The sequence below is a fragment of the Hydractinia symbiolongicarpus genome, chromosome 4 (genome assembly GCF_029227915.1).
Source record: "Hydractinia symbiolongicarpus strain clone_291-10 chromosome 4, HSymV2.1, whole genome shotgun sequence".
Taxonomy (NCBI): Eukaryota; Metazoa; Cnidaria; class Hydrozoa; order Anthoathecata; family Hydractiniidae; genus Hydractinia; species Hydractinia symbiolongicarpus.
In genome coordinates, this window is record NC_079878.1 from 16680229 (window position 1) to 16706091 (window position 25863).

Below are 25863 nucleotides of genomic sequence, written 5' to 3' on the forward strand. Positions count from 1 at the left end.
CAAGGAATGGTAAAATGCTTTCACGAGTTCGCCTAGATCACCCAGATCTATTTCATTATCCTCGCCATCATCTTCATTCGGATCCCTTACATAGTCCAAAGGATGCTGGGTGTAGAACGGGTATCCATAGACAATGCCTTTGATGACATTAGGTTCATTCTCCAAATCGGAAAGTTGAGTATATTGCCTATTGTTGCGATATCAGCCAAATCCGATAGCTTCAAATCCTTATCCTTGATGACCTGGTAGCAGAGTGCCCCATAATTTTTCGCCTTGTCCGCAACGATATGGAGCCCTAGACGTTCAATATCATCCTCGAGATCATCATCGATCCCGTTTCTCGCAAATGTTGCCCATGCTTTTTCGCTTGATTCTACCCTGTGTAAAAGATCTTCGTCTGTGGTATATTCAAATCCTTCGTAGTATACTCCACCTCGGTACCTAAAATTTTCCAGGAAGGTAGGGCAATAACTGGTCACTGACCCTGCTTTTATACAGCAATGTAGCACAGGTACCTGAATATTGTAGTTGATTGTAAATTGATTCCTTTGAAGATAGGATTCCATATTGTTGATATTTCAGTACCTTTTAACATACAGCTGAATAGGTCAAAAAGGTATATTCCATAGGAGGGGTTGGGAACCCACCACTAAATGAGGCTTTTTCCTCTTCACTACCCACAATTTTTACTACTCTTGTAGGTAGTGAAAATTAGCGCCTGCTTACGACATATCAATGTCGAGCATTCCCTCAAATAGCTCCAAAGTATCATCGTCGGGCATCGTGAAATGGTTGAGGTAAAAATTCTCAATGCCTAGGGTATCGTCCCTGAATCGGCACTAGGCATGTACGGCATTGGGGTCGTCGCATTCCGGTTTCCTTACAGTCTACTCGGGGTACATCTCCCCTAACGTGCTTATTCTTGTACTTAGTTGCTTACGTTGGCATAGGATCATATAGTGCTTATATATACCTTTTTTCCATGCTCGTGAGGATCGTTTTTATCAACCACACATATCACGGTATCATATTGATATCGGTGTGGAACATGCCTATGCCGTAGTTCCGAGTTGTCTTGTTTAAGAGCACTAAGGTGTTCGTCTTTATCCTCGAGCTTATCCCCCAACACCATGAGTTGGTTGTCCCAATCCTCGACTTCATCACCGAGAAAAGCCATAGCCCCATCCCTGTCTTCGAGGGCTTGACGCTGCTCCTTAATTACATCTTGCAGTTTTTTCACACCTGGCCGGGCTAACCATTTGATGACCCCAACAGCTTTTGGTTTTTTTGACCTACGCACAATTTCCAAGGCGCCCTCAAGCGTGACAAAGACGTCATGCCCATTTTACCCTCCTCCTCGCATACCTGATCGGGGGCCCATGGGAGGAGTCCCCGCCCCGGCCCTACTATTTCAGACCTGGTAGATAGAAATGCCAAAGGTATTGTCATATTTTTAACTTTTTCGATACCCAGGAAACGTCCCAAATTGGCACGTTTAATCATAGGCTGATCCTGGTTGTTGGCTAGGATCTCGATGACTCCTGCGTTGAACATAACTTGCGACTACATCTTTCTATATACCGATGCTTACCCAGAGGATTTCACTGTGGTCATCCGAGGATCTTCCAAGTCCTGGGGTGTTCCAATCTCACATACAAGCATGCATGCTTGAATATTTTCAATTCGGCCTTGGTATCATCCCAATCGGAGATCATGTTCGTCTCTTCATCAGCTTGCCTCATGTCGATCCTCTCCGAGGGGTACCACAAAAACAGAGCCTTCTTTTGGCTCCTCAGATTTTTAGGAAGAGTGGTATATGACTGCGTGAGTAGCCACAAACTATGCTTACGATGCCTTCCCGAAATAGTCAATTCAAGTAGTGATTGTCGACGCTTGTCAAGGTCTTCATCGGCTATGACGTCGTCAATCACAAATAACGTCTCTTGGCTTGCCAGTAATGAGGATAGTTTTTGGATCCATTCAAACAATTGATCCTTAGGATCAATCAGAAACACATATTCGTCACGCCATAGCGATGCCCTCTCTAAATAGGTGGTTTTCCACCGTATGGTCAGGCATAATATTACAATATTGTGGAAGTGCTTCCTGTACTCATTCTCGAGGAGGTCCAAAACACGTTGCGTCTTGCTACAACTTGTGGGCCCTGTGAAAATTGCCGTGTGGGGGTCCCTCACAACCTCCAACATTTTATTCTAATAATTCGACCCTTTTTGATCGTGAATTTTGAGGTATATGGCAGCACACGAGAAACATATTAACACACCACCGTTATTGTTTACTAGGGACCCTTGACAGGCAGGGCATAGCTTGGTATTTTGGGTCTGATATTCCAGAGGTAGTGGAGTATATATTAATTTACCCTGTAGACATCGCAATGCATTGCGGTACCTTTTGACGAGTAGTGCCTTCTCCAGGCCCTCCCCAATGAGTTCGGCGTACCGGGGTATAATGTTGTATGTCAACAAGGTATACAAAAGCAGGTAATCTTCATCCTGTTTGGACCCTATAATTTCCCCATCAATGGCAAGGGGGTCTATTTCATGTTCGGGATCATTAATGTCCTTGCATTTGGTGCACCGCCTCGCCTTAGCTTTATCGAGGCAACTTATACAACTGGAGTATGTCCCCTAATCTCGAACTTGTCTGGAGCAAGCAGTTTTTTGTACCCCCTACAACGTTTGCTCTCCATTTAGTATTGCGGTGTACGCCTTGTATAATGCCTTAGCAACCTCGGCAAGCGTTGGGGACTTCCATGTTTCCTGATACCTGAAAGGTGTCTTGTGGTGTACATGCAACTTAAAGTTCTCAGTAATAACCCTCGGAGAACTGGGTCTAAATATGATCCTGCAGCATAATTATCAACTCATGTAGGGGCTGCATATAGGTGCGGCGCTTGCCCTTTGACAGCCTCTTAAGATCAAGACATGGGATACATGTACTCATTTGTTGGCCGTCTCGTTTGATCTTGAACTGGTTCAAGGGGAGAGATTTTGAACACTTGGAACACTTTTTAGCCTCCTCCATATTGACTAGTTTTTGTCGTTAGGGACAAACACGAGCTCTTACTGGACACTTTTGTTGGTTTTGGCACGATACTTGCCGGCAACCACCTCTTCTTGACGGCCATTTCACGACTTGCTCTACCTGCTGCGAAGTACGCAACCATTTTGAGGACGTCGTTAGTGTCCATCTTGGTAGAGGGCCTCGTTATGCCCAAAAATTTCTTACCTGCCATGGCAAAGGCAAAGGTGAAACCAAGGTCCACGAGTGTCTCGTACAACATATCCAAAATCTCCTTTTCCTTCGGTGTTACGTTGCTTGTGGTCATTTATTATTATTACCGCATTTTGAAAATATCGACATTTGACTAGGCTTTGCCCTGCTGGGGCTCTGATGCGGGGTTTTGAGATTCATTATTACCCCTACTAAACATATACCAGACGCCTACTCCTATGACAAGCACAGCCAAAGTCCCTACCCCATAAAGGTATACATCAGTTGACTTGCTAGAACCTGACGCAGGTTCTTGATCATCCTGTGAAGTACCTTTGTCCACGTTCTTCTGTAAGTTAGCCTTGTTCTTTCTGTTCCATTCGACAAGTCTCTTGCCAGCTGCGACACGATCCTCGTTCTTCGGTGGTTTTGTTATAACCCTCTCCTCTTGTTTTTGCTCCTCTTCACTCCTTTTATTATAGCACCGTCTTTGCCTCCTCTACCTCCTTCCCCGCATCCTCTTTCCTCTTGTCCCTCCACGAGAAGTGGGGACAGACACCTCCCGATAGTGCAGTACACAAGGATTCCCAAATCTGTCATGGATATCTCGTCCTCGATATCTCGACGTAATTCATCTACATTGTCGATGTCGACAAAGTTCCAAATCAAATTTGCATACAGGCTTATAACATGGGTAGACAGTGCCCTAGCTGTTTTCTCCCCCTTCTCCTGGAGTTCTCGCTGTAAATATTCGGCATGGACTTTGTCAATTGCTTCCTCCGAAGCCTTGTCAACGAAGCCCTCTATGCATTTTTTTGGTAGTAAACGACCCTTGCCTTTGCGTAGGGCCTCTTTCAGCACCTGACGCTTATCGATAGGCTTTTCAATATTTTCATATTCTGCAGAGGCATTGTCAAAGACTTGTGCAATATCTGACACCTTTATTAGTAGTCGTTTATAACGAAAAAGTATGTAAGCTATCATGGCATAAGGTAGTAGTATAGCGATTAGTAGGCACACCTCCATTTTAATCTCCTGTAGACGCTTGGCGGTAATGGCCCCTGGCAAGTGTTGTAATTTGATCTTGTTGCACGATCCGTTTTTCATCTGCCCTGTTTAATGCTAACTTCGATACCTCCTGGGTGTATACCTTATGGCACTTGTTTTGGATCAATACCTGGCTCTTGTAGACGTCAACGCCCTCTTCTAGACACCGCCGATAGTCGTCAAAGGTGATGGATGTTTTAGTCAAACATCTTTTGACGACCTTCGCTTTGCGATCACCGCCCTGTTTTGTAATGCTCTTGTAAGCATATAGCTTGGCCCTTAAGGTGACGAACTCGGTCATAATTTTACCGCCTTATTCGTCCTTCATGAGGCCTACCACCTTCTTGTTTTTACCTATAGGAATAGGCCTACCATCATCCGGATTATAGGCACTTGTATCGAAGCGTGCTTCAACATCTTTAGCGATATCAACATAGAAATCATGTGTCCTTATATGGTACACAAAGGAGTTTGTATCCATGTAACAGAGCTGTATTTTGCTACCATATTTTGGTTGCATGTAGTCGTAATTGAACTCGTACATCACCATTTTTGACATATCCAGGATGACCTGGCCAATGTATACGGGCTTGTTCATTTTAACCTCTGTTTTCACCATCTCTACACCTACCAGGTGCTTGCTAAACCTGCTTCCACCTTTGAAATTTGTCTTCATCACCAACTTCATGTACTTGTCCTCGTTGGTGACCAGCTGGATGTTGCGATGATATTTTCCATGGTCTTTCCGAACACGCTTAAATTCATCAGCTTGTAAATGTTTTTCTCGAACTCGTTTTTGGCATACGTTCTCAACCTCGTCTTGTGATCGATGTACCCCTTCAGCCATGCCTTCTGGTTAAACCGGATCACCCTGCGTACTTTCTTCAATTCAAGATCATGTTTTAAAGCCTCGTGAAGGGCCTTTACATGTACCACATATTTACATCAACCTTATGGACTATCTTGCGTTCGGGTAGAAAAGGCAGCTCATTATGTTTGTCATAGGTCCTGACGCATCGCCCATCCATATAGGTTGTTGGCATCGAGATACTACAGGTAGGATGATTCAACCTCCGGATCGTACCCGTCTCCCATGTACTTGTTGTTTGCCTTGGCATAACGATGTACGGCGTGGGTTATACCTCCTCGGATACCTCTCTCGAACTTCAATAGCATGTCCGGATCGGTGAGAAGCTCTAGCTTGATTCCGGTATATTTCAGTGCTGCCTTCCAGGCCAACCCGGGCGCACTATAGAAATGGGCAGGATCAAGCTTGTAATTCCTCAAGCACACCTCCTGAAACGTCTCGAAGCAACGGCTAACAGCAGGACGTCTATGGTCAGGTAGATGTCATGGTAGTCCCACATGGTGACGTTGCCAGGTATTTATTTATTATTATTATTATTATTAAACATATATTTGGCATCCATAATTTACAAATGGTTCTTCTGCCTACAAAAAAATAAAAACTATAAAAATCTATAAAATCTATAAGATCAGTAAAAAAATATATTGAATCTAAGTGCATAATGAAATAAATGGGCTCACAGAGTACGAAATGGTGCCGGTAGAGTAAGTAGACACATTGAACAAGAAAAAAAAAAAAAAAAAAAAAAAAAAAAAAAAAGAAGAGACTAATTAAAAATAAATAAATTGATGGCACCGATGTAAGGACACACAAAAAAGGTAGAACTATAATGAAAAGATGGGGGGAAATAGGTAGCCTACATGCATAGAGTTATTCACATTATTTGGATAAAAGTTTGCACAAAGCACTATCGTGTAAAAATAATTTGACTTTTTTGATAAATTTTTTATGGTTGACAACGGAACGAATATTGCCAGGAAGATCATTAAACAACGCTGATGAGCAATCCATAAACGTTTTTCGGAATGTGTCGCTTTGTAGTTTATTTTTGTTTTCTGCATCAGATCGCAGGCTTCGACCATTTTTGTACCATTTCAGTGTAAGGTATTCAGGTGAGCATTCGTCATACAACACCTTGTGTGCCAGTTTTAGTATCGATAAATTTACACGCTCTTGCACTGGCAGCCATTTCAGTATTACTAACACATCGTTAGTGGAAGCATATCTCTGAAGAACAAAGCTGGCAGCGACATTTAGAACTCTTTGTAACCTTTTCATTTGATATTGTGGAATATTATTATAGACAAGATTTCCGTAGTCTATCTTTGATAATATCAGTGCTTCAGCGAGATTCTTTCTCACGTGAAAAGGTGCCAAACGTTTCAATCGCTTTAATGTCGAAATCGTAGCGTATGATGATCTAATGATGTTATTCACATGTGTAGACCACGTCATATGTTCATCGAATGTTATGCCCAGTATTTTGAGAGAGGATACCCGCTCAATCTCAGCACCATTACTATGGAATTTGAATAAGTTACTGAAGTTTAAATTGTTTATACAGCTTAACTGGCTTGTCGAGTACATAATTGATTTTGTCTTTATGGAATTAAACATCAGATTGTTTATCTTTGACCATGTTGTTATTTGGTTAATGTCACTTTGAAGCTTTGCTGTTGCGATATCCATTTCTTTTAGTTTGAAGTGTATGTAAAGATTTGTGTCATCTGCGTACTGGATAGAATTACACGACGAATTCAACGATAGGTCAGAGACATAGATGTTGAACAATTTAATTACATATATGTTGAACAATTTAATTACATTCCATACCTTTTTAGCATATTGGTAGTGAAAACCTTATTCCCCTCGAAATACTCCTCATCGTTGGCCTCCTCCAGGTTCGTCTTCTTCTTCTTCCACATGATCTATTGGAATATCCGTACCTTCGCTGAGCCCATATCTTCCACCTGCCCTTCAACCAAGGTTTTTACGTTGGGCCTTACCATTCCTATATACCCATCAACATCTGCTCCTCCTATGCCGGGAATTCTGAAACTTTGATACGTCCTGTTATGAGCATGCTTATGTTTCTGTGGTGTAAAATCTTACCCCGACTGTTCATATAGATAGTCTTCCTCGGCCTCCTGTTCTACCTCGTTATGAGGTGTAGGTCTTGCGTTGGCCGCCCCGTTATATAGATTCATCACCGTACGTGATGAATCTATATAACGGTCTATCTATACGGTATAATCTATATAGGGTCGCATATGTTCTCTTGACCCCCTCTCTTATAGCTTTTGGGACATCGTCCACAAGCCAAATATAAAATCCGTTCATTCCATCCCTTACAACAGAACGATTTTTCGACAGCTCCTGTTTCTCGAAGACGTCCATCTGAGATGGGGGCAATACCCATTCCTTGATTTTACCTCCTATGGTTGACGGGCCTTCGCCATCTCCTGTCTCTCGAAGACGTCCATATCCTCAGGTGTTATGGACTTGGCCGGTTTCTGTGATACATTCCCCAATAAAGAAATCAATTCGGCCTTGCGTAGCTTATAATACCCGGTTAAGCCACGGGTTTTCGCAATATCGCGTAATTGTTTCACGGTGTATGTATTCACTTCTTTATTGTATAGAGTTGTACTTTCTCGGAGGATTTCATTTTGCTCGACTAACACAGTTATTCCCGACTTTACTGCGCATGCGTTGATTGATAGGGAATAACCCTACTCATTTTTGTATGATAGGGACTTACCTTTGATATACGTAGGCTTTTAGGAATTGTGCTAGAAATTTTGGACTCCTATTCTGCATACTTTGATGACGTCAATACATCGCACTGATTATTAGGGATATATCCTTGAATTCCATAGCTCAATATGGTATGGTGCTGGATGGTATTGGATTTGTTGTAACGTCACTGCGTTCGCGCACGCGACTGTGCTAGAAGGAACATTAGAGATAGGAAAACGTATGTTCTGACACAGTCGCGTGCGCGTACAACAGTGACGCCACGGCAACCCCCAGCAAAATCAACGACAATCCCCTAATAGTCACTATCCAAGACCTAGTCCCTATTAATCCAGCACCATTCCAAGACCATGCCATATTAATCTACATAGGACCTAGTATTCACTAATGACATCATCAGAAGTAAAATAAGAGGTCCAATATTTTCTAGCGCAATTCCCTAAAAATCAACGCACATCAAAGTATACATCAAATGAGTAAAGGGAAATAACCATGTTAGTTTTCACCGTTATGAAATCCACCGACAATGCAAAAATTCTATAATAAATAGAGAATGGAAGGCAAAACGATATCTGCATTAAAATTGTTGGCTAAAAAACGAGGTCTTCAATGTTATTCAGCTCTTAATAAGACTGATCTTATTAAATTAATTGAAAAACATGAATATTTTAACAAGGCTGTTGAGGATATAATCGTTAAGTTCATGGATATACCGGACCATTTCAAGACGCAAGATATGTGTAACAGGTTCGTTGAAAAGGAGCCCCTAATGTTGGAGTATGCGCCGGACTGGTTCAAGACGCGTCGCATATGCAATAGACTTGTTGTAAAGGATCCCCATGCACTCAAATTTGTCCGCAAAACGCAAGACATGTGCAATATGGCTGTCGAAAAGGATTTCACAATGTTAGAGTATGTACCAGATCGGTTCAACCGATCCGGTACATATCTTATCAGCCATGGCTTCTTTTCAACAGCCTAATTACACATGTCCTGTGTCTTGAACATATCTCCATGAACATATCTCCATGAACATATCTCGTATAACGGAGGTGGCTGCGTATGTACGAACATGTAATGCTCTGCAGTCATTCAAAATATACAATAAAGAAGATGCTGAAATTTGAGAACGAGCTTGTTAAACCTAACATATTCAGATATCGATGATATCAATATAGAATACTTAACGGTATCAGAAGCCATGCCCGCCAATGGAGGTAAGGACAAACGATATGTTGTAGGGTACCATACACAGGACCTTTTGGTGGCCTTGAGGGTAAAGACACTTAAAATCTGGTCCCCTAATGAGGTGACCTAGTATAACGTCAATGCGTCACCGGCAATGAGCCTAGATTTTAAGAAATATCCTGATTGGATCAAATATGGTTAAAAGTCGAGGAGTTGATTTTTGAGCAATTGACGACAGAGCCTGTAAAAAAGGACGGTTATGTGAATGCTAAGCTCCAATATTACAAGGACACAATCACCACCAAATTTTATGGTATGCCGATACCCTACGATGAGCCCTGCCAAGCCAGCGCTATTCTAGTCTTTTCGCCTGTATATATACAAGGCAAAAACAGAATGGCGGTATAAGGACTTTAAAAAGTAATGGTTGCTAAGCGAGGACTAGAAAACCATATATTTTATAGGCTCCATATGACCTATAATATGTAATACAAAATTAAGGCCTATATTCAGGTGGGGACTCTACATTGTGCTTGCATATTGCACAGATTGAAGTTTTTTTAAAATTTCGTCCTTACTTTCTGCTCTGCCTTTGCCAACTAGCTGGGCTCTCTCCTGTTCGTTGATGGCATTTACAATCCTGTTAAACCTCTGCCGCATTTGTTCCTTCAACAGCATATACCTTTCCTTTTCACAGCTAATCAGGCTATACTCATGGTCGCTGATTATATCATTATCCATTGCTTTGCTTATAAGGATGGAGTTTAATTTGGCCTCCGCAAGCAGTCTTATCCCCTCATATTTTTTTGGATTTAACACGTACCCGTTTTGAAGCGTTCCGAATACCGGCTTGCCCTATTCCGGCGGCAATCACGAGCCACCCCATGGCACAAGCCAAGGGTACCCCCATGCCCGAGGCCATGGCTCCTATCCCAAGTCCTGACGTAATCACACTTACGCCAAGCAATCCATGGTCGCACATCCTGACCCACGTGTTGTTCATCTTAATTTTTTTCGCCAATCTATTCCTCTCCTTTATTTCAACCCGGAGACATTGTTCTATTTCCTCAATCTTCTTGAGTCTGAAGACCTGTCCCTCATCCTGATCAGAGCCTTGCGCGAGTGCACTCGGTAAATTTGGGTACAGCTTAGCTATGTCGCTTATCTTTATTCTATCAGGATTTGCATCGTGAGGCCGGTGAACGTGACATTTTTCTCATGGTGATATACGTCCGTTAATATGAACTCCAGACGATCGGTTGAACCCTTCAGTGGAAGGTAAACAGGATTGTCAAAGCTCCAAGTCAACCTATCCCCCCAAGCGTTTAACTTCTTGGTGGGAAGCAAGGCCAGAATTTTAGACTTTTTGCCATCAAGCAGGCAATCGTCCTCATCCAACTGGTGACAAGCGGGCTCAGCCTATGGTAAATGTCGGTCATATAGTACCCATCATAGTCTCCTTTCATATAATACTTCTTACTAGGGTCGTAGGGTAAGCCTAGGAGCTCTTGTATTTGTCGATTCATTACCACCGAGTACCCATCCTGACACGGAGCCTGCAGTAGCCACTTTTCAATACGAAAAGTTTAATCTTATCCTCTGCCTGACTGTTCATAATAGTCGCAATACCTTCTATCCTGTATAAACCGCTGATGATCTCGATCCGGGTCAATCTCTGGTCGAGTCCCACCTTACGTATGGTAAACTCTGTATTGCTATATAAATTCAACCATCCAGGTCTGATACTGATAGATTTCAGTGCAATACGGGTGTTCTGCCCCAGGTAGTCTTTGAGTATGGTAGGCTTCTCAATATCTGTAATATAAAGTTGCTTCATATCCTTTTGTTTTAAAACGAAGAGGAACATCTACCAATATAACCACTCTGCAAAGTATAAAAGTAACAGGGGGGTGGCCACTTGGTATAACCAACTTGGAACATCAGGACCTGTGTGTGAGTACGGAGTCTCATATTTCTGTGGCATTCCCGGAGTTTACCAAGTACGCCATCAAGGTCCCAACGAACTACCTTAATGACCCCGTTCAACTGGGGTGGAAAGGACAGGCCTTGGACTATTGGAATATCCAGGTAAAATTCATTACCCATTGCGCGACCCCCGCATTAGGCATATGTGCTAAGCCCATGAGAGGCTCCGTACCCCTCATCAACTCCATCTTGAAATTCCATGTCTATTACCACATGCGTCGTATTCTGGCAAGAATGAAGGTACCCATGTCGTATGATGATGGATTCTCTCAATATAAAAACCCCGGATACGCCTAAGTGTGTCGCGAATACGATGCAGATCCTAATAGCCTCTACAAATTCAAAGCTGTAATGTCATCATTGACAAATGGTAGATGGTTCCCGCAGGTTGATGGGACTGGGCGAAGTTTATCATGCCCACAAGCCAAGGTCTAACATCGGAAGGTCTGACCAAGCTAAGCGAGAGTATTAGAGTTTATGTGATCCTATTGCTGAGATCGCAAGTAGTACAAAAATTCGAGGCTATGGTCCAAAGGCAAGAAAATGTAAGTCACGACATTACGGAGTTGCAAAAGGTGTTGCAGTATGCGAGGACTCCTGTGAACTTTGCCGTAATGCATCATGTGCATATGTTGCCCTCCAACATGAATCTACGTATAGGGAGGATTGTAGGGTATAGCAACAACATCCTCATAGCTCCTGAAAATGCGATGATTGGTATACGACTTGACTTAAATAACAAGCGTATTGCAAAGCATGCGTCTGCCGCACCCCTTAAGCATACTGCCAAAACACCTATATATGCCCCAAAGCATGACACGCATCCTAAAGCTCCGAATCATACCACACCCCATATACCAGATCATACCATACAGGCTATACCATCCGTACCTCCCGGCCCCACAACATCGTCTCCCATAACCGAACAACTCCCACCAAACCAACACGAGGATACCAAGGCCTCAATAATCACCATAGGGGTTGGTATAATCCTTGCCTATATATGGCTACCAAAATAGGACTTATTTAATGTAAGTAAGTAAGTAAGCGTGCAGGAAATTCCGCGAAAGGTCAGGAGGGAAATAACAGCAGGAAATTCCGCGAATAACAGTAACAGTAAGTAAGTAAGTAAGTAAGTAAAATATATTTTCAGGGCTTATCCATTTACAATAAAATGGCTCTTTATCCCAATAAAAATTAACAAGAAATATATTACAGATAAAATACAAGTAAATAATAAAATATTATTAAAAGAAGTTGAGTAACACACGGGAATGGAGCAAATATGCAAAGAAAAAATAAATAAATGAATAAATAAATAAAACATCAGTTTCCCGCAAGGGATCTTGTTATTGCAAAATCTAACAAGTAGCCTTTAACGTTCTTGCAGAAGGTGGAATAAACGTTTTCGTTTTTTAGTTAGATGGAAGCTCATTGAACAACTTACTAGCAAAATCTTGGAAAGTTCCTGATACAACGGATGGTTTAACACGGGTATCAGGGTTCTGCAATGTTCTTGTGTGCACTTTAACATCTAAATGACATGTAGAAGACCAATATACTGAGTTTAAGGCCTTATGAGTAGTTTTTAACAAGTTAAAATTTCTACGTTCTGTAATTGGTAACCATTTTAATTTAATAACATCTTCCAATTTGCAAAATCTACCAAAAACAAACCCGCATGCTACTTTCTGAATACGCTGTAGTTTTTTTCAGCTGTTTATTAGAGGTGTATATACAGTCGTTGAAATAATAATAATAAAAAAAAAAATAGGGCAAAAAACAATGTATAAATGCAGTTAAATACACACGAATAGACATTTTCGAAAGCAATGGTGCATTATTAATAGGTCCCTCCCTATATCTTTGCCCCGACCACTTTCCTCCCTATGACGCCGTCATATTTTACTCAGATTTATCTAAACATTCCTTAAATTATTTAAACACGACACACATTACCAGGGTTTTGCTACAGGTCAGTACAAGTATACAAGCAAAGCAGAAAAATTATTTGTTGCGAAAATAGAAAGACGCTTTTAAAACAAAACGAACGAAAACTACAAGAAAGGAAATCTACAATAACTTCGAACTTTTTTCACAAAATATTTTTCTATTTCCCCTTCGGACATAAATTGAGAATGTTAGTTAAATAAAATTAAGCAACCCTCAATCTACTTTACACCTAGATATTGGCTTAAAATAAGCCAATACCTTGCAATTATGGCGACAAAATTGTGACTGCATTCATCAGGGAAAAAAAGAACAAGGTTTTTAAGTAATGTGCCTTAACTTTTATAAAATCGTGATTCTTACAATTATAATGGATTCAAGAAAATTAAAAAAAAGAGTGTCAAGCATATATATGTTAAATCAGTACGACCAAAATGAGATTTTTTTTTCATTTTAAAAAATTTTAATCGCGGTTGTGCATAAACAAAACAAAATATAAACTACAAAATAAATATACAACATGCCAATATAGCAGAATTACTGTGTCATTAAATATTATTTTTCTAATTAAGTAGTCGTCGTAGCTATTAACAAGCAAGGTGCTAACCAGTTAGGCTTGATAAGTTGTTGATGACACTCGTCCACCATGACCAGTCCAATCAGTATGATGAAACTTTCCTGGACTTGCAAGCAATTCGTAAGTGTGTGCACCGAAGTAATCACGCTGTGCCTAAAATTAAATCTCTTTAATAATAGCCGTATCCGTCTGTTTTTACAACATAGCTTTTTTGTCGCACATAATAACTCACCTGTATTAGGTTAGCAGGAAGTCGTTCCGATCTACAAAAAATTGCCAAATTATCAACAGGGCAGGTTTACAAATGAAATGTTAAAAAAGGTAATTTAAAGTTGGTGCAGTAAGCCGTGCAGGTCAGTAATTTCCTACCTATAACCATCATAAAAAGCAAGTGCTGAGCTAAAGCAAGGCACAGGTACTCCCAATGTAAATGCAGTGGATACCACGCGTCTCCAAGAGGCCTGCAAAAAAATCAGCACATGTAGATACAGAATTTAGATTACATTCCTTCTCTTGCCACACAACCCTGCCGAAACTTACCTGACACTTGTGTACAGCATCCCTAAAAAAATCATCTAACAACAAACTAATCAATGCTGGCTTCTTGTCGAAGGCTTCGCGAATGTTACCAAGGAAACGACTAAAATGAAAAATTTGATCAGATCAAAAACAGCGACACGATACAATCACAGGCAAAATAAATTAACAAGATTTATTCCTGACCTTCTAATAATACAACCTCCTCTCCACATTAAAGCAATGCTGCCATAGTTCAACTCCCAGTTAAATTCTTTAGCAGCCTCTCGTAGCAACATGAAGCCTTGAGCGTACGATACAATTTTAGAAGCATACAAAGCCTACAAAAATAACCAAGACATCACAGCCAAAAGCGGAATGGTAGTCAACCTAGCTGCTAAGGGCATAAACCTCAAATTGCGAAAAATTAAGTCACTTGCTAGCAATGCTTTGGCCTCGATAAAATGACGAGCACGACGTTCCCGGATAGAGTTCACGATATCAGTACTGTGTCAATAAATCAGATACTAAGCAACGAGAAAAGCAAGGCTTGACTCCCAAAATAGGATCACTTATCAAAAAACGAGTTGTAAAGCTCCCACATTCTAATCAGATGAAAAGTTAGAACTAGACAAAACTAAATAATCCGTCCAAAAACGATGAAAATTTTCAAGGCATATTGAAGAATATTGAAGAAAATTGAAGAATATCGATTAAAGTTAATAAGTGATTGGAGTCTTCTAATTTTACAGATGCATATCTTTTACACTAAAATAGATTGTATGCTTCATACCTGTCGTATATCTTCAATGAAAGCTTTCTTATCACCTGTAAATTTATTCGTGTCTGGTCCTTTTAACGACTTGCTTGCTTCCACACGATCAGTTTTTAACGCAGACAAACATCTAGCAAACACTGATTCGGCTGAAATGGATGACAGTTAAAAACGTATTTTACAATACTAACCCGTGGAAAAATCCAATGATTGGCTGGCCCCACTCACAGCTATCATCTTAGGCTCACAAATAAAAAGTCGGATATTATACCATAGATCAATATTAAAAAATACCGTTAAAACCCTACCTATAAGGGTAACTGGTATTCCGTAATCAAGAGCATTTATAGCTGTCCATTTTCCAGTACCTTTCTATTAATAAAAAATACATAAAAAATATATAAATTATAATACATAAATAATATTTATAGAATACAAACTTTGTCTTGTTTGACACAACAGATTCGCACAAATAGAATAAAACGCAATTTTTATCAACCCTTAAAATGTTAATATCTTTATATTATATAGAGATTGGAGTGCAGGTCTTGGATTCAAACCCTGGTTGAGTCATGCTAGAGATCCTTTCTGCTTACGTTCAGCATGACAATAGGACTGATATCTAAGGCGGTTATTTAGTTGAGTGGCTGTTGTGCTTACACGTCTTTCGCAAATCAAATAGGCCCTTTGAATGCATCAGAGCACTCTTCGCACAACCCTTATTGATAACAGTACCAATAGGGACTGAAGAAGCTATCCTGCGTAAATAATAATAATAAAAACAATATCAATAATAAAACAGATTACCTGACCAGCAGTATCTCGAATTTTCTCAACCAAGTATTCACCCTTGTCATCCTTGTATTGTAAGATAGATGCAGATATTTCGATTAAATACGAATCCAATTCTGTTTTGTTCCATGCTTCCATTACCTAAGCAGTAAGAAAAAATGGCGTTGGTTAATTTTAAGAAATGAGAAAAAAAGATGCTTAAAATACATTGTTTCGTACCTTTCCTATCTCTGGTGGAGTCATGCCGAGGCAGGTTTTCATCAGATGATAAGCTTCACATATGACCTAAATGTAACAAAGTCAAGTATCAATAGTTATTATTAGAGGCATTTTTTTCCAATTGAATATAATCCAATGTTATTTTGGAATCAGTTTTACCTGCATATCTCCATATTCAATTCCATTGTGCACCATTTTAACAAAATGTCCTGAACCTTCATCTCCAACCTATACGAAAATAAGAGACATAACTTTGAATAGATCAGAAAATCAGATCTAATATCTAAAATAAACACTATTGTACCCAGTCACAGCAAGGTTCATTATCTTTTTTCGCCGCAATTGATTGAAAGATATTTTTAATGTGTGGCCTGAAAAAATAAAATAATGAAATAAAAACCTTTTTTTCTCTTTGTAAATGTGTAAAAATAACTATGTATAAAAACTAAACGATAAATTGAAACAATACCAAGCTTTTGAAGACCCTCCTGGCATCAAGGATGGTCCATGTCTGGCTCCTTCTTCACCTCCGCTGACACCACTGCCAACATACTCAATACCTTTTGCTTTTAAATCACGACATCGTCGCTAAAAATACAAAGAAAATTTTTTATTATTCATACACAGCAAGTATATGCATGTTCAATCTGTCAATGTCTGATATTATTTATTGCATTCTTTTCTACTTATGAAAATAAATATAAAAAGCAGTAAAGTGTAGAAACGGGCTGCTAAGGGATCCCTTTGCTCTTTCCAATCAAAATGTAAATTTGCTGACTTATTTTCTGGATTACAAAACGTCATAAAGCTTACGTTGGTGTCTTTATACTCAGAATTTCCACCATCAATAATAATATCTCCTGTTTCCAATAATGGTACCTATATATAGAAAAAAGTATTACGCACCAAGACAAGATAAAGTACTTGTAAAATGGAGTGACGCAATGCTGGAAACAACATTAAATAAGTCTATTTCTATTTCTAAATAACTTACTAATTTCTCAATGAACGCATCAACAGCTGAACCAGCTTTAACTAACAGCATAACTCGGCGTGGCTTTTTGAGTTTAGAAACCATATCTTCAAGTGACTTTGCACCGATGACATTTGTCCCTAAAATTATCGAGTTTCAGTCACCAGTTTTTATAAGTTACCTTCAAGTACTTTAGGTGAAGGGGATGTGGCATCCAAAAAATCTTTTAAGTGTAATATAATAAACCATCAGACAAAATAACTCAAAAATAGTCTTATAATACTTTAGGGAAAGAAATTTTCACGAACAGAAACTTCCGCAAATGGAAAAATTTGCGAAATTTTTACATAAACTTTCGCGAATTAGCCACGGAAGAAGATTTCGCGAACATAAACCGCAAAATAGGCTAAAATTCGTGAAATTCGCAAAAGTTTCTGTTTGCGAAAGTTTTTTTCCCTAAATTTATTAGTGTGGAACCAGTTGTTTTATTTTATTCAGTGAAAAAAAATTTGTTACCTTTTGCTTCATTAGCCATAAACTCATCAACTTTGGCCACAGTTCTGTTAAATGCAACAACCTGTTGACAATCGGAAATTGCAGAATTAATACCAAATTTTTATAATTACTATTTTAGTTCTTGTAGAACAATTACTGAAAAAATGACTTACCGTAAACCCATGATCGTTCATATTTAAAATAATGTTTTGGCCCTAAAAATTAAAAATAAAATATTAATTAAATTTAAAGAAAAATTTGTACAAGCATTATTTTGCATATACATACCATTACAGCCAGTCCAATCAATGCGATATCTCCCCTAAAACATTTTTTGAAAATATGTAAGTTTCTGGAATCAAACATTATATATACATTGATATAAAAAAAAAATGGTACCATGCAGACAACAAAACACAAGACAAACAAGAGAACAAAGCACTCACACAAAAAGGATGTTTTAAATAAGATTTTATATTATGCAACACATGACAATTAACAACCAAGATAACGATTCCATATCAAAATTTAAAAAAAATATGAAAATAAACAAATAATTTTCAAAAGAAGAAAAATTTAATCAAACAATCTTTTGGATTTTTGAAACAAAATAATTCCAAACATATTGAATAATGCAAAACTAAATATAAAAATAAACATACCGAAACAATATTGTTAACGTGAAATAATGAAAAAGGACCCCTAGGAAGTATATAATCGTTTCTAGGGAATTTTGATGATATATAGTTAAGATTGAAAATGAATTCGATTCAAATGTGCAAGTTAATGTCTGCAACACTATCTCTATAATGTATTTCTTCACATATTTAGTACTAAAGATTGAAAGAATATATTTAAAAGGCTTTACTAAGTGTTTTTCCTTTTACTATGCTGCTGCATGCCTGCAGCAAACTTAGACCATAACTTCTGTCTAAAACGTTCATCAAGCATTTAATTATGTTGTAATTACCAAAATCATTTAGGAGTGGTGGGGTTTTTGTCTGAAGGCTGTTTTCCACTTTAAGAAAATTTTCTGTGGAAAGAAACAGAACAGAACAGAAAATCTTCTGCTGTTAATTTCCACTTCATATTAATGAGCACATTTCAATACAGAAAATAAACACATTTTGGGCAATTCTAACGAAATAAAATAATCTGATTGGCAAATTAATTTTCTACCTGTCGTTTCTACACAGAAAGCAAAGAAAATGTTGAACTTTTCCACGGAACAGAAAGGAAAATTACTATTTCTGTTTGGTCCATTTCGCTGAAAAGTTTTTCTTGAAGTTGAAAATATCTTGAAAGGAAACCCAAGATGATGTTGGACTTTATAATATCTATTCATTGATAAAGTTTAAATACAAGTTCCTTAACAGGTCTAAAATTACTAATGACAGAAAATGACAAAATTTGCTATTACTTAAAAATGAAATCATAATTAATGCAGCATAATTAAATCTGAAATGTGAATATCTTTAGAACAAAAAGAGCTTCTTAAATTTTTTTAAAAGACTTGCTAACCAACTTTTTAAGCTCTATAATATTAGTCCATACCTTGGGTTCACTTAAAGTAGTTTATCTTTTCATTATTATATAGAAGAAAACCAATATTTTTTTAAATGTGCTAAAAATGTGGTTGCCTCACCCTTTTATTATTATAATTATAATTATAATTATTATTATTATACAGGATATATACATTTCAGTACATGTGTCCTGTGTGGGGATAAAATAATATATATTTTTACATAAAACCTATAAAAACATAAAAACATTTAGGGAGACAAGTTGTGCAGATTCTAGTTTAGTCTAAATAGCAACATAGAGACTACAGAGTAGAACATGGACTGTAGAATTTTAAAAAGTGAAAATGAATTGTATAAATAAGCTCCAAAATAATAGAAAGAATTCCTAGCTAATTCTAACTTAACAGGGGGAAGTTTGATGAGACAGTTATTATTATGTGTGGATTTAGCATGAGCATTCAGTTTAAAGTATTCGTTAAAGTTCTCACACATGCTTCTATTAAGACAGGTTCTAACAATATTAGCAGATCATTTGTAAGTTTGGTGTTTGATGGAACAAACACGTTGAACACCGATGATTCGTGCTGACCTGCGTTAGATTGGTTGTAGCTTTTCCTATTGTGTTCTAGTTAAGTTGAGGTTGATGATTTTGCAGTATGTCCGAACTGGCGTTATCATGGAATTGTAGATGCTGAGTGCTGTAGGCTTCGTGAGATATAGACAAAATTTCTGTAGGAGATGCACTCTGCTTGAGGCTTTTCAGTACTTTTTGTCAAAATCATTACAAAGTATCAATGATGGATCTACAATATTTCCGAGGTATTTATACTCGGCGACGTTGTTGATAACGGAGAATCGATACATTACTTCAAACTTGTTGACTTTACTCTTTTTAAGATCCTCGTTCAGGCACTTTTCAATGTCCTTGACTTTTTTGTCGGCGTAATATAAATCAGGTGAGTTCTTGGTCCCAGATACAGTGCAATGGTAATTTCGCAAAGAGTTGACTATGATTGACTGTGTCAAATGCCCAAGACAAGTCTATAAATACGGTTCCAATAATATCTGAATATTATTGGTGAACATAGCAGAGGCAAACTCTGTCAATCCTTTTGCCCTGAATCAGCACCGAGATTCAGATAACAAGTTTTCAGACTCAAGGTCTTGAATGAGCTGAACATGGACTGTTTTTTCCAGAATTTTGGAAAGTATTGGCAACACCGAATTTAGCTGATAATTTCTGGATCGCTTGCTTGTGCTTTTTTTCCAAATGCATGTTACTGTGCTGCTCCTGAGTGACAGGTTGATAATGTGTGTCAGAGACTTCAGATGGTTTGCGCACAGTCTTTCAGCATTTTGGAGGCAGAGCATCTAGGCTAGGAGCCTTCTTTCGTTTTAGCTGTTTTAGCTGTTTAAGAAAAGATTGTTTTAAGAAAGGAATAAAATGGAACGATTTCAATGTTCTTGGTACAATGTAGGCTGGAACTCGCCAAACAAAATCACAACATTGTATGACTTTCCACTTCAGGGAATGAATGACTTTTGCATTGTGTTCAGAAAAATGTTTGACACAGGACTTGTTCAAATGTCCGGATGATGTGGCATTGGTTGAGGCTTTCGAAAGGAAGATCTTTCTAATAACTCTCCAGCAACCTTCAAGGTTGTTACGATTTTCAGCTAGATTTTTATTGAATGGACTTTTTGCATATGTTAGCAAATTGTTACAATGGTTACGAAGTGTCTTATAAACTTTCCAGTCATTTCCGTCCTTTGTACGACGTGCTTTACGTTATGCTTTGTCACAGTTGTTGAGTGCAGCTTTCGTATCTTTGTCGAGCTAAGGATAAGGCTTTCCTTAAACTCGCCTGTCAATGAATGGTGCAAGTTCATTGTTTACATTAACAGTGTTACACTTTAAGTAATCCGGAACAAAAATAGTTTTTGCTTGAAATCTCATGTGGTTACGTTTGCGAATATGACCGATTATTTCATGGTCAGATATTGATGTTAAAAACATGTCTCTTTTATAACCTTGGGACGTGTGGTGGCAGTTATGTCAATTATAGATGAGGTTTCTTTTGTTATAACATTTAACGACATTATGAACTCTTTCTCTCCCCCATTTCTTTGCATTTGTTGACATTAGCATCTTCCAAGACAATTGACTCAAATGATTCAACTGTTGCTAGACTTGCTAGGAGTGATTATTTTCTATTCAGAGAAATGCTAAGAAATAGTTACTCATTACTGTGCCTACTAAAAACTTTCCTGCAAGGGCTCACGCTACACCCATCTAACAAATTAAAAATGTTTCCATTGCAGTTTGATTTTGAAGTTTTGGATATATTTTATTTACCTTACTCTTACAATGAAAACGTTCTTGTTTCATGTTTCACATGAAATGAAAATAAACAACATTTTTCTACATATTTTTTCTCTCAAAAACAGAAAGCACTTTCTATTCTTGATGATAAGCATTTTTACTTTAACGATAGCTCACAATAAAATCTAACTGTTCTAAAACAATACAGGGTAACATCTAACTAGTAAAAAGTTCCATAACTACACATCAAAATATGCAGGAAAAAAGCTTTTACTTTAGGCGAAGAAACTCTTGTGAACAAAAACATTTGCGAATTGGAAAATTTGTGAAATTTTTGTATTTTGCAACATAAACTTTCGGGAATGAGCCTTATTTAAAAACTTTTATGAATGAATAATTTTTAAGATTTGCAGAAGATTCAATTCTCCTAAATTACAAGAGTTTTCCTTAAAAATTTTAAAAGATACTATCATATGAACAGGAAAATTAGAACTGGTCAATTGTAGGCTAGTTAAAACATCTTTTAAGATCAGCGAGGTCATAAAACAATGAATCAACTTAATATGGGTTATTTTTTCGGGTTACACTAACTTGTGCGAATTGAAATAAAATACCTTTTTTGGCGTAAATAAACTTTCGCGAATGAGCCACGTCTAAAGTTTTCATGGACATAAACTTTTGCAAATTTTAGTCTAATTCGAAAAAGTTTCTGTTCGCAAAAGTATCTTCCCCTAAAGTAGGATATTTTTTCCAATTCTAAATCATCTTTAGTTATATAACAAACAATGTAATAAAGTTATACAAAACTTTTTATTTGAGCTTTAATAAATTTAAATTAATTTGTTTTAATGGTCAATAAAAATTTCAGATTGCAATTTCTATTGTAACTGCATGTATCTGCTTTGTGCCTATACAATTGCTCTAAAATTACAATATTTAGGTTAAAGTCAAGAAAAATGTCCATAAAACGAAAAAAATATAATTATTAGATAGATAAGTAAAGTGCAAGAAATAATAGTAAGATATTCAGCCCAAAAATACATATAAGTCCAAATTATGCACCTTTACTAACCAAATCAAAATAAAGTGTTCTTCTTTATATATATGTTTATTATTTATATAAGTTTGAAATTATTATTTTCATAATTTTTATTAAATGTTTGGAAATTTTGTGTTTGTAAAATTTAGGTTAGCTATTTAAAAAATGAGCCACATTAAGAATTTTTGATAGCAGCTCCATGACCACAACCATCAGTATGATGACAAAAAATGGCAAATTTGTGTTGAAATTACATGCAGCATATGGAAACATGTGAACAATTGATCTAAAACATCCAACAAAGAGTTAAGTTGAGGAAATACTAATGATTCATTTAAAAAGAGGCAATTAGAGATTAATTGAAGGGATAAGATAGTTTTTCCTCTTTTTTTAATTACTCATTATTATTTTGTACTTCCTTAATTCTAAAAGTTCCTTCTTAAGCTACATATTCATTAAATGAATACTTAGATTCAATGGGTTTATTTTAAAAGTCCACTTTCATGTAGGTGGATTTCTCACCAGAATGTTTATTTTGCTGTATTAAATTTATATTCAAATACATATATACATACTTCTTTAGCTACAGAATTCTATTTATAGTTTCACATCCATAATTCATTAGTGTCAGGTTCCCTGGATAAATGTTCTGTTCCTTTTTTGAAGTTTTTTTTGATATTTTTATTATTAAAGGCTTTAAGTAACAAAAAAGAACCCTGGGGTTATTAAACAAATGACATTTTATATTATTAATTTTGTAAGTATGTAATGCAAATTAAACACATGTGCACCTCACAAAAATGTTGCACATAGTTTTGATTGTGTTCCAAACATCACCATATTACTATAGATGACTTGCTATCTTGATAATTTTTTTGTTTTTATTTTTTGGCAGGTAAAATAAGCAATTTAATTGGCTAATAATTCTTTTTAGAAGATCTGATTGGTTAAAAAACTATTTGCCTGCCGAAATAAAATGTAAACAAAGATTCTAGCAAGTCATCTTAGCCTCTTTTTAAAAATTACTGATGCTTTGCTAAAAAAATGAAACTCAACATCGTATTTTATTGCCCCAAAAACATACATTCTTTCAGAAAAAAATATAAAGTCCTTTAGTTACCTTTAATATTTGAACATGCTAGCAAGTGTGTGGGTCTGGTGCTTACATGGCTAGCTACAAGAGCATTATTTATGGTACTTTGTACATACTTAAAACTCATCTATAGCTACCTTCGTAGAAAATAAATGCCACAGTTTTTTAATTTTTTTTTAAATCTGGAAGTGTAAATAAAACTTTATCATAGATGAATTTCTGCATGACGTTTTTATTCGTTAACTTTTCAGGAGTACACTCTTTGGCTCTAGCATTTGCATGACAGGAAAAAATGCTATGATTTGGTGAATGGATGTCTTTTCCTGTGGATTTCTTTTGATGGAAATTCGTTTGAGGTTTCAAACTTTATCAAGTGTAGATTGATGCCTTCTGATTTATTTCAATTCAATTAAAATCCTAACAATGCATTTTTGTGAATGGACTGAACTTTGCTTCACCTGGCAGAGCTGAAAAAGCTTACTGCTGAAAATATAAACCAAATAATTCATGCAAAGAAGCAGAGTGTGTAGAGGATTTGTTAGCTGGCGTTTTTAAAAAAAGTATCGCTTACACTGGCACAGGAAAAGGATTCATTGAAATATACAGCTATATCCTAAGTAAATATATAGAGTTTTTGGTTATTAACCACCAATTTTTTCATATTTTTTTTCAAGTCAAGGTACCAACAAAGATGAAGTAGAACGATTCAATGTATATATTTGAAAATAAGTGATTACGGAAGGAACTTTTAAAAAACGGTGGTACACCCATTGCTACGATTTCAGAAATGAATCAAAAGAAAAATCGACAGAACTGTTAAAACATATCTGGAGTTTGAAAAAAACAGGAACAGTGCAAATTTTGAAATGGGAAATCATTGACCATGCCCCTGCGTACAAAAACAATAGCAAAACGTGCATTTGTGCATCACCGAAAAATACCATATAATAACACCCAAACTGAAATTACTAAACAAAAGAACAGAATTAATATCGAAGTGTCATCATAGCAACAAGTTTTATTTGAACAATTTTAAATAATTTTATACATCTTTCTTCCCACCGGATTTACAGTATTTTCAAAAAAATTTTGAAGTAGTTTATCACCGTACATTTGATAATCGTTCAGCATGAAACTGACAGTTATGTACTTTTACATTTATTTGCCGAAATTCATCTATGATAAAGTTTTATTTACACTTGCAGATTTAAAAAAAATTAAAAAACTGTGCCATTTATTTTCTACGAAGGTAGCTATAGATGAGTTATGTACAAAGTACCATAAATAATGCCCTTGTAGCTAGCCATGTAAGCACCAGACCCACACACTTGTTAGCATGTTCAAATATTAAAGGTAAATAAAGGACTTTATAATTTTTTTTGGAAAGAATGTTTTTGGGGCAATAAAATATGCTAAATATATGCTTGTTTGAAATAAAACAGTGAAAATTAACTACGGCATGCTACGCCAGAATATTTATCTTAAATAAGTATGAGCGTGGAAGTGGAAATAATTTCAAATAAAATTCCATTATTAACACAACTTTTTAGAGGTCACCAGCAGAAACCATATCACAAAAATATGTACTTACTTTGGTTCCGCCATATTTATGTTTATCAATACAACTTAGTTTAAAATCTGTATCTTTGTTTCTGCTTTATACCCAGCCAGAGATACTCTCATCAAACACAAACAGCTTTAGAGAGGAAAACTGCATAATCATCCAGGCTTTTATTTGTTTTCAATTATAGACGTGTCTCGATTAGAAAGTTGCCCAACAGAATAACTAACCGTAAAAGTGACAAGAAACGAGTCTAAACGCCGCGACTTAGCTTTTGCGTTATTTAAGTCATGACGTCTTTCCTTCCTTGTGAACCCACGCAAGAAACCTTTTTCCTGTAATACATGCTGACAAATGCCACAGGTTAATTATTGTGTTTTTTTCAACTTGACATCTGAACTATTTCTTAAACGGTTTGGTACAATTTGCAGATAGTTTGTGTGCCAAAATACAAATAAACTAATTTAACAACATCCGCCTTCCGTCTGTAGCGGAAGTAAAGACGGGTTATTTCGTTAAGAAGGCCTTTTTAATTTCGGACGTATTACGGAATCTATGTCTTCCCCTTCTTTTTTTCTTGCTTTTTAACCAACAAGTTTTGACGAACTGCATCAATAACATGTGGTAAACAAATGAATAAACCATAATTGCCTTAAATATACATATATACATATCCTTTCTCCCAAGGGGTTTTTCAGAGACGCTAATGCTTAGGCTCTATAGGCCCCTAAAAATAAAGTCGCTCGAATATGTATACAAAAGGCCATTAAGCCGTGATAATGACCATAGTCTTTAAAGAAGAGGCGAACTGCGCACGGCACGGCTGCTGTATAAAAGTTCATGATGGCCAAAATATAAAACAGTCTGTTAAAAATACAAGTTTTGTTTACATTTTGCTGTGCTGAATTATTGATAACTAGTTAATACAGCCCGTGGAAAAATCC

General features: G+C 37.0%; 1 protein-coding gene across 1 annotated transcript; it reads right to left on the minus strand.

The window, feature by feature from the left end:
* Positions 1-12209: 12209 nt before the first annotated feature.
* LOC130641601 (6-phosphogluconate dehydrogenase, decarboxylating-like) lies at positions 12210-25484 on the minus strand. The gene is made up of 18 exons (XM_057448471.1): positions 24950-25484; positions 17666-17699; positions 17551-17592; positions 17399-17459; positions 16904-17022; positions 16723-16788; positions 16379-16497; positions 16214-16280; positions 16069-16137; positions 15910-15975; positions 15706-15831; positions 15207-15270; positions 14917-15047; positions 14331-14464; positions 14148-14247; positions 13977-14068; positions 13840-13870; positions 12210-13760 (listed from the first exon to the last, which is right to left on the minus strand). The coding sequence occupies exons 1-18, from the start codon at positions 24961-24963 to the stop codon at positions 13641-13643; spliced, it is 1455 nt and encodes a 484-aa protein (XP_057304454.1). The 5' UTR covers positions 24964-25484; the 3' UTR covers positions 12210-13640.
* Between the last annotated feature and the right edge of the window lie 379 nt (positions 25485-25863).